The sequence below is a fragment of the Chaetodon auriga genome, chromosome 10 (genome assembly GCF_051107435.1).
Source record: "Chaetodon auriga isolate fChaAug3 chromosome 10, fChaAug3.hap1, whole genome shotgun sequence".
Lineage (NCBI taxonomy): Eukaryota > Metazoa > Chordata > Actinopteri > Chaetodontiformes > Chaetodontidae > Chaetodon > Chaetodon auriga.
In genome coordinates this window covers 15400393-15414731 of record NC_135083.1, presented here as the reverse complement: position 1 = coordinate 15414731, position 14339 = coordinate 15400393, and the positions used below count along the sequence as shown (strand labels likewise).

Genomic DNA, 14339 nt, shown 5'->3' with positions numbered 1-14339 from the left:
TTGGAGAAATTCTCTGATTTCAATGGGTGTGTATTGCGCGGACAGTTAGAGGCTAGAGTGGGTGACATCATCGCTAGAGTGGGAGAGAGCCGAAAAAAACGCCTGGATTTTTGCTCTTTCCACGCTCCTCCCGGCCACAGTTTACACTCTACAGGCATGATTTTTTCCACAGTTGTAGACAAACTTGTCCTCTCTCTCACAATGTGCTCGAAAAATCTGTGAGAGTTACAGAATTTGATTTAGCAGCCTCTAAGCGCGGCCATGTCTGTCTCTGCTCCCCATGCACTCCAATACAAAGATTTTCGGAGAGAAGCAGAAAGGAGCCCCGTTTTCAACTCGCGACTGTGTCCACAATATATGCTGTAGAAGCATAAAATTACACCAAAACGTTCAGGAAGTCCTCAAGGCGCTCACGGTGTCTTTGTTTTTCTGATAGGAGCTTCCGTTCTCTCAGGAGAAGCCCAAACGTGAGAGGAGTGCAGAGGCAGAAAATCGCTCGTTTTCTCCGCGTTTCTGTCTGCCCCTGTCTGTCTGCCCCTGTCGTCATGGGCAACCGGCTTAAGTTGCCGTGACAACCACTGAGCCTCAGTAGTCAGAGTGGCAGAGAGCCTTTTTTTAACTCCAGATTTTCTGTCTTTCCAGGCTCCTCCCGGCCACAGTTTACACACTACAGGCATGATTTTTTCCACAGTTGCAGACAAACTTGTCCTCTCTCTCACAATGTTCTGGAAAAATGTGTGAGACTTACAGAATTTGAATTAGCGGCCTCTAAGCCCGGCAACTTCTGTCTCTGTCTCTTTTTCTCTCTCTGAGTGCATGTGTGCCTGAGTGCTGAGAGGGGGCGTGTGTGTGCGTGCGCAGCTGGGTCTCATAGAGCATGATTGGGAGGGGCTCTGAAGTTGCTGTGGCAACCTCTGAGGCTCAGTACCTCTGTGAGCACTTCTCTCTCATGCTCCCACATGGAAATAAACAGACATATGGGCATATAATGTAATGTATATGTACGCGGTCGGGCAGTAGACCCCGTGGCCCTTTCAAAATTTCCCGCAGGGAAATTGTCTAGTTTCTAATATTTAACGGCGTTGCACACTGGTCGCAGCCCCATGTGCGCTGAAATTTATCGAGGGTAACTGACCTACATTAAGGGAAGGATTAGATCAGGATGTAAATGTTCTATATATCACTTTTACCGCATTGTCACAGTTGCAGTAGCAGTACCTCTCAAACACACATGATACCTTGGAAGATTTAGGGGCAGAGCTCATCTGAGTGTGCTGTGCAGAACATGACGTTCCCAGCAGCTTATACACCTATTATCTATTAATGTTGGCATCTAAACACGGAGAACAATTAAATTCACCATTCTGTATCACTGGATAATGAATGTAGCCCTACTATTACAGCCGACATGTGATGCTATTTTGTAAGAGATTATCCCCAGTCATCACAGGACTCTACTGCATAAAGGTCATCTTAGGACACATTCACTGACGATGCACAAGAACCATAGAGTAACCCTAAGCATGATAAATGATTGTGTCCTATTATTCTTCGGGATTCACAGGGAGGACGTTGGAAGCGTCGTCTGTCCTTCTTTTCTGTCAATTATCTCTTGGATGATTACACTTGTTAAATGTTAAGGGTGCGCAAAGGCTCAAATAGTGGCAGTGAATCCTCATATGATAACAGTTTGTTTCTCTTATATCGCCCTGCACAACAAACTGGTTAAAGCAGTCATCATCCTGCGTGTATTCACACACTCCACTTCCACTAGCACAGAGCAGACAGACCCAGACTGAGCGTGAGACAACCCCACCGCAGCCCCCCCACCCATTGTCATGTTAATGCTCCACTGGCACTGTTTATGAGCGCTGGCTGATGTGTGAAGAGCTCGCTGTTAATGGCCGAGCCCCGTTCTCCCATACAAAGATCGGCTTTAGCATTGACCCTAGAAAGCCTCCCCACGAAGAGACCCCCCTCCTCCTCCCCCCCAAAAAAGCCCTTCTTCCTGCCTCCATAAGAACAGAGTCTCGATCTGAAAGGATTCTTTTGTGCCAAGGGAACGAGGTCCAAGGCAGAAGAGGGACAGCGCGGATGGGGGGAGGGTTTTGGATTTGTATGGATGGCGGGGATAAGAAGAGGTAGCCATAAGTTCAGCAGAGGATGGCTTAGCAGTGGAGACTCTCACTGTACAGTGTTTCCGGGTTGAGACTGTTAGCCACCATCATTTCAGAGCCTGCACAAACCCTCACCGACACATCCGATCTGTAACATCCATGGTTTTTCCCTCAGGTTAGAAATATGAGGAGGGGGAAATGAGCAAACGAAGGCTACCAAAAGAGTGCATGTTGCACTATGCACACAGTGTGGTTACAGTGTTAATTCAGAGCTCAATTCATTCTCATTTTTAAATGCACGAAACAAATAATCACCTGTAGATGGTCTCACACTCCATGCCTTCATTTTGTAATACATGTATTTTGTGAAACGAGTTGACTGCAATGAAAATTCCTTGTTACTGCTGTGATCTTAATGTCTAAAGCTAATTACTCATGCATACTGCAAATATCAACATGTTGAATATTGACAATGTAATAAACCATCAATGTATATATGCCAGTTACAGATGTGAACAGCATTTGTCAAACAAACAAGATCTCCCACAAAAGTTTCTAAAAATGTAAAACAATTTATTGATCATAAATGATGCACAGTGTGACTGACCTAGAATCACAGGATTTCAAATCAAATCTTTCTTTAGGCTTAAAGAAAGTCACATGTTCCATCTTTTAATGACATAATACACAAATTGCTTCCATTTAAACTTGGAAAAACATCAACAACAGTATCAAACAGGAAGTTTTACAAAATAATATTTAAAACAAAATATTAAGTACAGCCTGTAACAACCAAAACCCGCCCGAAATGTGAATAATCTTACGTTGGAGTTGCAGCAGCTAAACTGAAATCAGGTAATCCAAACTCAGAAAATGGCCAAAATGATGCACTGCCAGCCTTTAGAATGTCCTCCAGTGTCCAATATGGGACAAGACATCCACAGAGGAAAAAGCATGTGGGTTGGTGTTTGCTGAGGACTATCAAGTAATTGTGAGACACTACTTCATGAGCTCGGGGGTCTGCGGTTGTGTAGTTCACATCTCTCCACACTGTGCAATGAGGATGGCCAGCTTGGGCTTGTTGTTGGGTCCTGTAGGAACGTTCTGTTGGGAGGAAGAAGGACAAATTTAGAACAAAAAAAAAAAAACCTCAACTTAAAACACTCATGTCAACATTGCACCCAACTAAAATGTTATGTTGTGTTTAAGCTTGAATACATTTTCTTATTCTCACCATTATGAGGGGTCTGCCTACACTCAATGTGTTCTTTATTATTATTATTATTATTATTATTATTATTATCATTATTATTATTATTATTATTTATTATTATTTCTTCTTATTATTATTATTATTATTATTACTGTTTTGATTCATTCCTGCCAAAGGAACCACAGCCTAAGTTAAGTAAGTTTTTACCTCAATTTTTCTCATGACCAGCAAGCCGTCGACCACTTTTCCTGAAACAATCGTGAGAAAGACAATTTCACTCCAGCACACAAACAAACTATACTAGAGCCCTACATAAATATGACTGCACAATTAATACTGTACACTTACTCACCAAAAACAACGTGCTTCCCGTCTAACCAGTCACATTTAGTGCAGGTAATGAAAAACTGACATCCATTTGTCCCTGGACCACTGTTTGCCTGAGGAAGACACATTATTGAGGAAGAATTTCAAGCACATCTATTGAGGATGGCTTAATTAAATTTGAAGAGATCAACCAAATCCCATTGTCTATAGAGGTCGGGGTCAATTCACTTTGAATGATTAATCAAATCTTAGTTAACTGAGTGTTTTAAACAGGTTGATACTGGACGTACAAGTCGATTGGAGGATACCAAATATCTTGATTTAGATTAAGTGAAAAGTACATCGACTGTTTTCTGGTTCCACAGTGGCCCTGACATCTGAGCATTCAGCGACAGAACATACCATGGACAGAAGACCAGGCGTGGAATGCTTAACTTTGAAGTTTTCATCTGCAAATGGACCCCTGTAGATGCTGCAGATACCAGTTCCATCACCCTTCACAAAAAGACAAAAACAGTACATTTGACAGGGCTCATAATGAAGAAAGAGAAGAAAAAGGGCAAGTCAGACGTGCTGTAATTCACCACACATCCACCAGGAGGCGGAAGACTGAAGCATTGTCAGATGCCTCATTTCCAACAGCAGCATACTGTACATTTCATCCACTGACAGGAGACAGCCTACCACCTTGATTAAAATATTATTTTTTTTAATAGTGTTTATGGGAAAAATCTTCATTTAGCTCCTTCCACAATCAGATCTATCAAACATTGTGCCACTCTAAGCAAGAGATCCCTACTGGTTTCCATACGTCTCCACTTGTTTAGCTCTTTTTCATCCACTCAGGAAAGATTTAGCACTCACAGCAAGCAAACATGCCTTCTGCTAAGAAACGGGCTCTCTGAAAAGACTGTATTCAACTTACTGTATAAATCCATTTGTGTCAGAATAAGAAAATTCATTGCTATGGTGCAACTTATGAATGTCTGAATTGTTCTCATTTACTGCAGTATTGCACAACATTTATTTATTTTACAGTATATTTACATTTAGTTTTAACTTGTATTCACTGCTACTTTTTCTGTATATATATTTTGTCACTTTTTTGTTTAATTTTTTTTTTTTTTAATTCTTGTATATATTCTATGGTCGTCAGTATGATTATTTTTGTTCATTGCTACTGCAACAAAACAATTTCCCAGAGTGGGATCAATAAAGAAGCAGTCTAAAGTCTACAGTCTAAAGTCTAAGTCTTGTTTATTTCATTAACCTAAGATGTAAGTGTAAAGAATTACAGATGCAAAACCTTTAACTAATCTTTACTGTCACCATGCTGAGCACAGCAACAGAGCTGTGGATGTACTTACATTGACAAAGTCCCCTCCTTGTATCATAAAGTCTTTGATCACCCTGCCAATGTACAGAAAAACATAAACACAAGACATGCTGATAGGGCACCTATAAAAAGCATTGACATGTTAAATCCATCCTGATTACTTTTTTGTAAAAGAACAAGATAACTTCCAAGGAGGCAGAACAGACACTATAGATCCCATAAAAAAAACTACACGCTGCTCTGACCCTTATTGTTTAAGCCAGGGGACTGAATTGTTGAGAAAAAATAGATCATTTTAAAGTATGTATCCTAGATGGATCATACTTAATAATTCAGTCACTTTGCTTATAGAACTAAAAATAATAAGAAAAACAGGGACAGAAATGGCCTGAAAATTTCTAAAAGCCACCAGTGGGGCTTGAATTAAAATCATTTAAAAACATCATCAAAATCTTTCCAACAAGAGTGAAACATGAGTTCTACACATCAAGCTGCCACTTGGTTTACCTGTGGAATGAGCAGCCTTTGAAACCAATAGGGACTCCATCCTTCCTGCAGGAGAGAAGATCGAGAGGGAACAAAGTGAACTAACTGGGTAAGACAAACATATTGTGTTGGACTACAAGCCATCATTTCTCACAAAGCAGGTTTGTCTGAGTGCTGTGAGCTTTCATAATAACTGTGGCATCTTGAAACAATGAGGTAGCAATCAGTTCACAGCACACCACAGGCCAAGATGAAACAGCAGGCACCATTATCTAAAGGACTGTTTTATCATAGCTGGCCGGCATTGTCATGAAACTCTGAATATTAGAGCATGTGTGTTGGCTGCATGAAGAGCAACTGGTGCTGTTAAATGGACTCATATTCCTTCATGTTTGACGACCATGCAGAGGGTTTATCAGCGTCAGTGACTCCGAATCTCTGCCATGTTTAATAGCTGGCACCAGACATTGCGAGTTATAAGCTTCCTTTGGCTTTCTCCAAATAAGCCCATTCAGATGTGGACATGATGGAGACAGACGGCTCATTAGACTGTTTTTTCTTTGTGCTTCTTACAGCAGGTTATGGCTCAGTGCGAACAGGCTTATAAGGTGCAGCTGTTGCTTGACACATGGCTCATTTTAAGTGCTGATATCAGTGGAACAGAAGAGCTTTCCTCAGGTGACACACCCGTTTATTGCACCTTGCTATAGGCAACATTGTGCACTCGACGCTGAAACAGAGGTGTCTCTTTCCGCCCTTTCACTTGTCAGTCTGGCTGAACCATTGTACAGTGTTCTGTTCAATGTAAAAATCTTTTTTCAGGTTTCTTTTACAAACCCTTCACACAAAATAAGATCGGTTTGTAACGATGACTTTCTACCTAAAAGCACGAAACAACACTCAATCAAACAAAAAGCCTGGTGATCCAAAAAACCGACTCATCTAGCAAACTTCTTTCTTCCTTCCTGTCTATTTCCTACTTTATCATTTTGGATTCGGGGATGCACAGCTGCGCTCCTCCCACAGTGATACTTTCACCTGCCCTGGCTCTTTGTCATGCACATGCACACACGCAAATATCCTTCAGAGAGCTCATTAAGCAAAATAATTAGGTTTCTCCAGCAGGAACCTTTTGTGTTAACCAGGTTTCTCCTTTGCCCTAAACCTGCATACAGAGTGAAACCGGTTTCTCATTGTCGTGCTTGTGTTAAGGTCACAACTCTCTGTTCCTGAGTTATGGTGTTGAATAATGGCCAGAAAAGTGTTTTTAAAGAATCCAATGAGACATTTGTGTGACGTTTTGTCACAGCATATGAATTCTTGTGTTGTGTGAGGTCACACTGACCTTTGACCACCAACATCCAATCACTTTATCCTTCAGTTGAAGTGAACGTTTGAAGAAATTACCTCAAGGCGCTCCTGAGATACCAGACGAGCCATACATGGCATAAGCGTCATGTTGCTGCCAAATGTTGGAGAAGATGAATAATAAGAATTCCCATTACAGGACTAATCAGATTTCTTAAGTGCGTGTTGAGACAACCTATGCATGTGTGGGTGGTTTACTGTGCAGGTGGTGCAGTGTTTGTGTACCACCCAAGAATACTGCCCTTCACACCCTAACCCTTACCTGAACTCTCCAGTGCAGAACTGCCTGTAAGAGATTAAGAAACGGTCAGGGACATCTTTGAAAACTCACCAAAATCATGTTAACTGTGATATATTTTGTGATCCAACGATCTGTGAGGCAGACTTCCTCCTTACCGGAAATTCTCCGCCGTCTTTGGAACCACATCAGCAAACAGCTCGATCTTCATCCGTCCGACATCCTGACAAGCAGTTGAGAAATGTGTGTAAACAGCTGAACACACAAACATTTCAAAAAAAAAAAAAAGAAAAAAAAAAGAAAGAAAGAAAGAAACGCATTTACACCTAAAAAGACGGGACAAACCATGTTGCCTCAGGCAAAACGGGTGAGAGGGAACAGAGACAGGTCACTCTACCTGACACAGACGGCCTGATCTGGACTAAGCAGTTACACACAGAGACCTGGCCACATCATTTAGCGGCTGAATAACTGGTATAGGATATCTTCTTGTCTTTCTTGCGTCTTCTTCTGGCCTTGAATACAATGGCGCGTTTGCTTATTCCTTTCCCATCATTCAGTTCTCTGAAAACACCAAGTGCACTCTGTTTCATCTCAACAATGAAAGCTATTTTGTCGCAGTTCTGGCCATGTTTCCCAGTGGTCAAAGCATACATAATAGAAAGATATGAATGACAAGAACACAATAACTTGATGTAGCACATTGCTGGACATTAAATCCTCTATGAGCTGTGTGTTCATGTGTGCGTTTGGCAGCGTGGGCGTCCGTCCACCCAGGACTCCCTGCCACGACCCTGAGGGGCCGATTGTTACAACAATGGCCGCCTGCCTGTATCTGTGTGTGAAACCAATCTGTGTGCTGGTGTAAAAAGACTGGTTTGTCCCCATGACATCACTGCACAACTCTCCCTTTACTCCACGCAGTAAGACAAACAGCCATTCGATCTGGTCTTTCATGGTTTACACAATACAGTACATGTATGGTTTCCAGGCAATTAAATGAAATGCAGAGGCTAAGGGTTGGCAGTGAACAAACAAACACAGGACGTCTGCTGAGGGTGAAGTCCACTGAAGTCAGGTAACAGGTAAGACAGCTTCTCACAGGCATAAGAAGGGCCTCTCTTACGAGTCTAGTCTCTTTATCTTGATGAATGTACACTGCTGAACCACTTGTGCTGTGATGCTTTTCATCCATGAAAAACAACTTTAAAAAAATGCAATAAAGATAAGAAAAGGTATGAAGTGCACTGAGGTGATTTCGATTGTCTTCAGTCAGTGTGACAGCCACACCTTTTTTACCCAACCTGTAGCTGCCTGTACCTTAAAGTATGTGGATGTTAATATTCACACCGAGAGCAAACCGTCACACAGCAAATGAATGTTTGACTAAACACTAAGAAGAACCATATCACCCGTAGAGGCACATGTGGGACATTTCTAACTATTAAAAAAAGCTCATTATTTAACTATCTTACAGGCTGATAGTTTTGTTTAAAATGTTAGGCCATTAAAACAAGTGCTTCAACGCTACGTTTTAAGCTAATTTATGTTGTAAGACGCAAATTACTTTTACTCACTAAAGAACTGTTACACTTTTCAACTTGTACCCTTGTTTTCTGCATATGTAATTAACCCTGTTAAGTAAAGAGGTCAAGTACACTCTAGCCGCTCAAACACCGTTGACTGTGCTAGCTTTTCACCAGTCGGAGGATTTCATTAAAAGTGTTACTGAACAGCTGTTTTTAATCACAGTCAGGTATGTGAGTATTTCTAGTAACCAACCCGAGGCCTCCAACCTTCAACACTTGATGCTGTTTGGGTTTCTGGTTATAGTGCAGGTGAACAAAAGGAGTCACCAGATTCAGTTTCAGCTGACAGGCATTGTTATCCAGCTGCGTGTCCAACCTGGTTATCTGTTATAAGATGCAAATCAGCATAACAGGAGGACGTCACCTCATGGACGTACAGGAAAGAAAAAAGGCAGGTCTTCTTGAGGGCGTGGCCAATAAGTTCACAGCATTCACAATGTGAAGGTGGAGCCATAAAGAGCTGCCTAAAGGGGAACACCTCCACCCAACAACATTCACAGATGAGTCCCGCAAGAGTACGGCAAGAGTTTAGCAGCTGAAACCCACAGGACCTGAACAAGCCTGGGCAGAGAGGTACACACTTCTTAGGGTTAGCCTTTGTTTTATTCTTTATTTTAACCTCCTGAGTAAAGGCTACTTGTTTCAAATAACATCTGTTTTACCCGTGCTCAATGACACAAATCACGTGAGAATGCAATCCTGGACATTCAGGTTGATGCATGTGCTGCTTGAATGAAAACTACGGCTGTAAGGTGTAAACACGGAAGTGACTGCATGTGCAAAGAAAGGGGAAGTTTGACTTGAAATAACGACGCGTTTTTGTTTGAACACAACCCCCGTTGAAGAAGTGGCAGCGAGCAACATTAGAATTAGCCTCGTAGACATGCCTCAAATGCAAAGTTTGATTTGTTTGATGTGGAAGACAAACATGGGGGAGGAACAATCCTGTCCACTGGTGACAGACCTGTTTAACTTTTAACTGCAAAAAGGTTGAGGTGTGATAAGAGGCAGGGCTATTAGTTGAGGGATAAATGACGTCTGCTGATAACACGTAACCAGATCCAAACGTGACCTCTCAGTGCTAAACCTGCACATCTGTGACCGACACTTCAGTTTCAAGTTTTATGAAATGAAAACAATGGCTGAATTTTGTCTGTGAAGCCAAAAGAATGCGATTTAATGTTTAGAAATTACACCAGGAAAAGCCTGGTGCTGACTTAACCATCTCCACTACTTCATGCCTGACCAACTGAAAGTTGCTGACTCATGCATCCATACGTTTTTTGTAATCTCTTCAAATTATTAATTGCAGTATATTGTTCATACAGCCAATGTTCCTAACTGATATTATCTTGTCTTTCACAGCCTTTCCCCGAAAACTTTGATACGGAGGTGAGAACTGCCACAGTGACATCAATGTTGCCCGAGTCGGCAGCATCTCACACCGTCAAAATGCTGGCTATCATCGAGGAATGGGACGTGGGCTCTGACTGTCACACAGACAGCACTGTGAAGTATCTGTTACTTGTGCTTTTCAAGCTGGGACTGGACGCAGCGGTCTTTTACTTATGCTGCCGGAAGGTGCACACGTCTTTTTTAAGCATGTGCAGCCTGTCCATCGTCCTGGCTGACCTGGTGATGGCGGCTTTTTTGGCAACTGTGTGGTTTCTTGGGACTGAAAGGTCTCCTGTGTCACCCTGCTCCATCTTAGCTAATGCCTCAGCGACATATGGAGCACTGCCGCTGCCCATCATGTTCCTGGGTTTACTGGACTACTGTTTAGAAGACACCTTCCTCTGCAACCAGAGCACCTCATGCAAATTCTTACGAAACTCAGCCCTGACATTACTCGGGTGGATGCTAGCTGTCATTTACTCCTTTGCTTCTGTCAAAGCTGAGCCGATGGAACTGAAGCACACGACATGGAAAAAGGTCAAAGTGTGTGAAGTGCAGGAATCTCTCGTGATTACCTACTCCACTTTGGTGCTTTTCACAGCAGTACTTTGTGCAATGCTGCCCTTTTGGTCAAGTATTCCCCAGTGGCTGAAAGAGGCTGACACGTTGGCTAAAATGAGAGAAGAACAACAGAACCAGAGGAGCGACTTGTTGTTCATCTCAACCAACTGCACAGATGCAAAAATCAAGGACAATTATGAGGAGGTGACCACCTCACCGCGACCGCCTCTGTGGCTCAGCCTAACAATGGCCTTTAGTGTGTTTTGGATATCTTATCTCGCTACATGTGTGACCTGTCTGGCCTTTGGCTTTGGAGTACCTTCCTATATCTCTATAAACAGTCTGTGGTTGGAGTGCACCAACAGTTTTTTGATGGGTGTGGTGTTCTGGGCAAAGAGCAACACGCTCGGGCCATATAGCAATCTACCAGAAAATGTGTGCTTATGGCATGTTTACTGGCATTTGACCAAAGCGACAGGCCAGCAGCAACACCCTATAGCTGTGCTCAACCCATCCAAAGGGAAGACAACCACACTCCTCTTTGTGTAATACAAGGTAGAAGAATAAGACTTCATGGAAACAGCCGAGCATCGATGCATGGTGGGTTCACCAAGTGACTCATGCCTCATGACGGTTAAAAAGCCTGGACACTGAAACACATCTCTCACCTCTCTATCAGAAGATGCAGAAGTGCCTTCAAACAAAGGATTTGACTACAAAATGCTGCAGTTGGCAAGAGACTGTGACTCCACTTCCAAACGTAACTCTGTGAAGAGTTGTGGAGCAAAGTGCTGCTGAAAAATGTGGTCATTAAGTTAAGCTTTGGGAAATATTTACAGAAATCAACATAAATTTTCTATTTTCTACACCGGTTGTCAGAAATATACACAACTTCACTACCGCAGTCAAAGTATAGATACTCAACATCAAATATTACTCAAATGTACGCACTTTAGTAAATTTCCTTTTTAATGTCAGTGCATTGATGTATTGTGGCCACGATGCATTTTGAACATAATGATTCAAACAACATGTGACTTTCTTGTAGAACCTGTAGAACAAAAAGCTTGTAGAGTCTGATGTATGCTGACTTCACTGTGTGTGTTTGTGTGAATGTTTTTTTTTCCTACTAATAGTCCTGTTAATAGAAAAAATACCTATGGATGCTGTTCTCAGAACTTTATGGACATTGGATGACGAGTTGAGATCTTCCATGTTTCAAAGGGACATCAGGTCAGACTGAAGCCTTTACTGCAGGTAAAGAAACAAGGTCACCGAGCTAAATTACATCAAAAAGAAAAAAGAAAGATATTAAAAAATTGCCACTCCGTAAATGATCATTAAAAAAATCATGGCAAACTTTGAATGAAAGAAAATCTAAGAAGTGAGGAATTCTCAAAAATATGTGAATCGTGCAGGTCAGTTTGTCATCAGGCCATATGATGTTGCTCATTATTTTGACAAACTGTTTATCAACAAGGTGGACAGTGTGAAATATTGCATGCCACTGCACGATGTCACCTTAACTTGAAACCATGTTAACACCTAATGAGTGATAAAAAATAGAGTTTTGCATTTGACGAAGTTAGCCAGGCCAAAGTTGAGGAAATGTTGTCTCTTTCAGATGATGCACCTCCTGGTACACATAATATGGATGGATTTTATTTTATTTTATTTTTTTTGCCTACTCAGTGGAACCTTTCCAGAGCTTTGTAAAGAGTCTAAGATCATATCTTTACCCAAAGATGGACGAGCAGGTCTCATTGGCTCAAATACCCCCTGTGCTGAGTAAAATACTTCAGAATATAATATTCAATTACATGCTAAAATTGTTTAGTAGAAATCGACTACTTACATCAGCACAGCATGCTGGTAGACCAGAGCACTGTATGAGCACTACATTAGTACACATGACTCAGTCACTCAATGGTTAACACACACAGAGGTCAGGATGCCGTTCAGTCACTTGTTCCGTGACACCTGGAGTTCTGCTAGTCACCTGCTCAAATACTGCTTAGAAACATCTAAAAAACCTTCAGATGATGCAGAACAGTACTGCCAGATTAGTACTTCACTGTTCTTAACATACGAATGTGTGTGTGATGCATAAACGACCATCTTTGCTAACGATGTGGGCCAAATTAAAATCAAGCCTGTTGTTATTGAGTCAAACTATCATATGGAATAATATACACCACACTTCTTCTGTGAAAAACGAATAGATAGCGGTCTTGTCAAGGGTAAGGGACACAACAAGTGAGTCCTTGTCACTTGTCATTTGTTTCAGCTGTGGGTTACTATAGTTGGTTGCCTTATGTGTACAGTTATTTCATGTGTTTTCTGATTTTTACACCAGGTTCACACAGCATTTTTGGTTTTCAGTGGACGGATTCAGTGCAATTTCAATTTGTATTTTTTTGTTGACATACCATTAAGGACCTCTGGCAGACGAGGGGGGTCCTATAAAGAATAAAGGCAATCCAAACTTCTTTCCTCCACATATCTTTTCACCAGTCATCAGTCACTCCACCAGCACCACCTGCTTTCCCCCTGGAGCAACAACAACTTTCCTTCTGTGAGTCATATTAAATCTGTCAGACTGGATCGGAAGATATAAATGAATATTTATCGTACATGTGGGAAGATTTGGGAAAAACACCTGCAGGGCTTGAAAAGTGTATTTGACTGTGGGTTCAGGTTTACTTGGAGGATCTCACCGTACTTGATGTAACTTTCTAATGCCTGAGATGGCCTTTGAGACAATATCTTCAAATAATATACTAATGCGTTTTCAATGACGTGTTGGGTTCAGGTTCAGAGGGCAAGTGAATGTCTTCATTTCACTTGTGAATAGCCACTTATGTTTCAAAAAAAGGTAAGATTATCAAATTTGCTGCAATGGGAAAGCTTTACCTGTTGCATGAAAAGGCTTTTGAACGCAACTTGAACGATATCTTGATATCTTACATTGACACCTGAACAAATCTAAGAGGCATTTTCAGTCAACTCAAAATGTCTAACCACGTAAAGCTGGACGGCCCTGGTGTCATCTCATCTTATAAATCGCAAACCGAGTTAAATTTGCAGTAATACAACATCACTGACCGAAATCATGAACGATTCAACACCACAAACACCGCGAGCACCGTTTCCACACTGAACGTTCAACCGTGACGTGCATTAGCTTAGCGGTGCAGTTAAACACGCTACAAAGAGCAAAGGATCGAAGACAGAATCTGCATATTGTTCATTGTTTAGAGTAGCTGATGTGTGTTAAAATGAAGCCGTTTACACAGCGCAGATTTAGTTAACTAGATCTCAACTTTTAATCCAAAATATATCATGGCGGCATTGTGAGGTATGTTGCGTTAGCTGCGAACTTAAGTCAGCGCTAGCTTAACTGTTTGTACTCACCTGCCCAGCGATGGTGATGTCGAAGAACACGATCGGGTTGTTGGGGTTTGATGGTTGAACAGACATTGCTTCACTTTTCTCGCTTTTGAAGACTAAAACATGCTATTTGACCGATTACATGTGACTTTATTTGAATGTCCAGCATATGCACTGTTAGGACCTACGGTGGCTCAGGAGAGACGTGCTACGGCTCGCAGTTGGAGACAAAATAGTTCCGACGGGCAAAAGCGCGATAGCGAAGGGCTGGATAGATTCAACGGAGCATTTATTGCTCATATGTAATGTAACAACAAAC

At 41.7% G+C, this 14339-nt stretch overlaps 2 protein-coding genes across 2 annotated transcripts; one reads left to right on the top strand and one right to left on the bottom strand.

Annotated features, from left to right (window-relative positions):
• Positions 1-2672: 2672 nt before the first annotated feature.
• ppih (peptidylprolyl isomerase H (cyclophilin H)) lies at positions 2673-14255 on the bottom strand. The gene is made up of 9 exons (XM_076740770.1): positions 14045-14255; positions 7244-7308; positions 7110-7133; positions 5501-5545; positions 5025-5067; positions 4060-4152; positions 3683-3770; positions 3538-3578; positions 2673-3221 (listed from the first exon to the last, which is right to left on the bottom strand). Exons 1-9 carry the CDS (start codon positions 14108-14110, stop codon positions 3153-3155), a joined length of 534 nt encoding a protein of 177 aa, XP_076596885.1. The 5' UTR covers positions 14111-14255; the 3' UTR covers positions 2673-3152.
• LOC143326967 (uncharacterized) lies at positions 10047-11179 on the top strand. Its single transcript, XM_076741060.1, has one exon. The coding sequence runs from the start codon at positions 10091-10093 to the stop codon at positions 11177-11179; it is 1089 nt and encodes a 362-aa protein (XP_076597175.1). The 5' UTR covers positions 10047-10090.
• Positions 14256-14339: the final 84 nt, after the last annotated feature.

Coding starts and splice junctions, on each gene's coding strand:
- LOC143326967 (XM_076741060.1), top strand. CDS start 10,091: ATGTTGCCCGAGTCGGCAGCATCTCACACCGTCAAAATGCTGGCTATC.
- ppih (XM_076740770.1), bottom strand. CDS start 14,110: ATGTCTGTTCAACCATCAAACCCCAACAACCCGATCGTGTTCTTCGAC. Junction 5,546..7,109: donor TTCTGCACTGGAGAGTTCAG/GTAAGGGTTAGG, acceptor TCTCTCCTGCAG/GAAGGATGGAGTCCCTATTG. Junction 3,771..4,059: donor CGCCTGGTCTTCTGTCCATG/GTATGTTCTGTC, acceptor TGTCTTCCTCAG/GCAAACAGTGGTCCAGGGAC.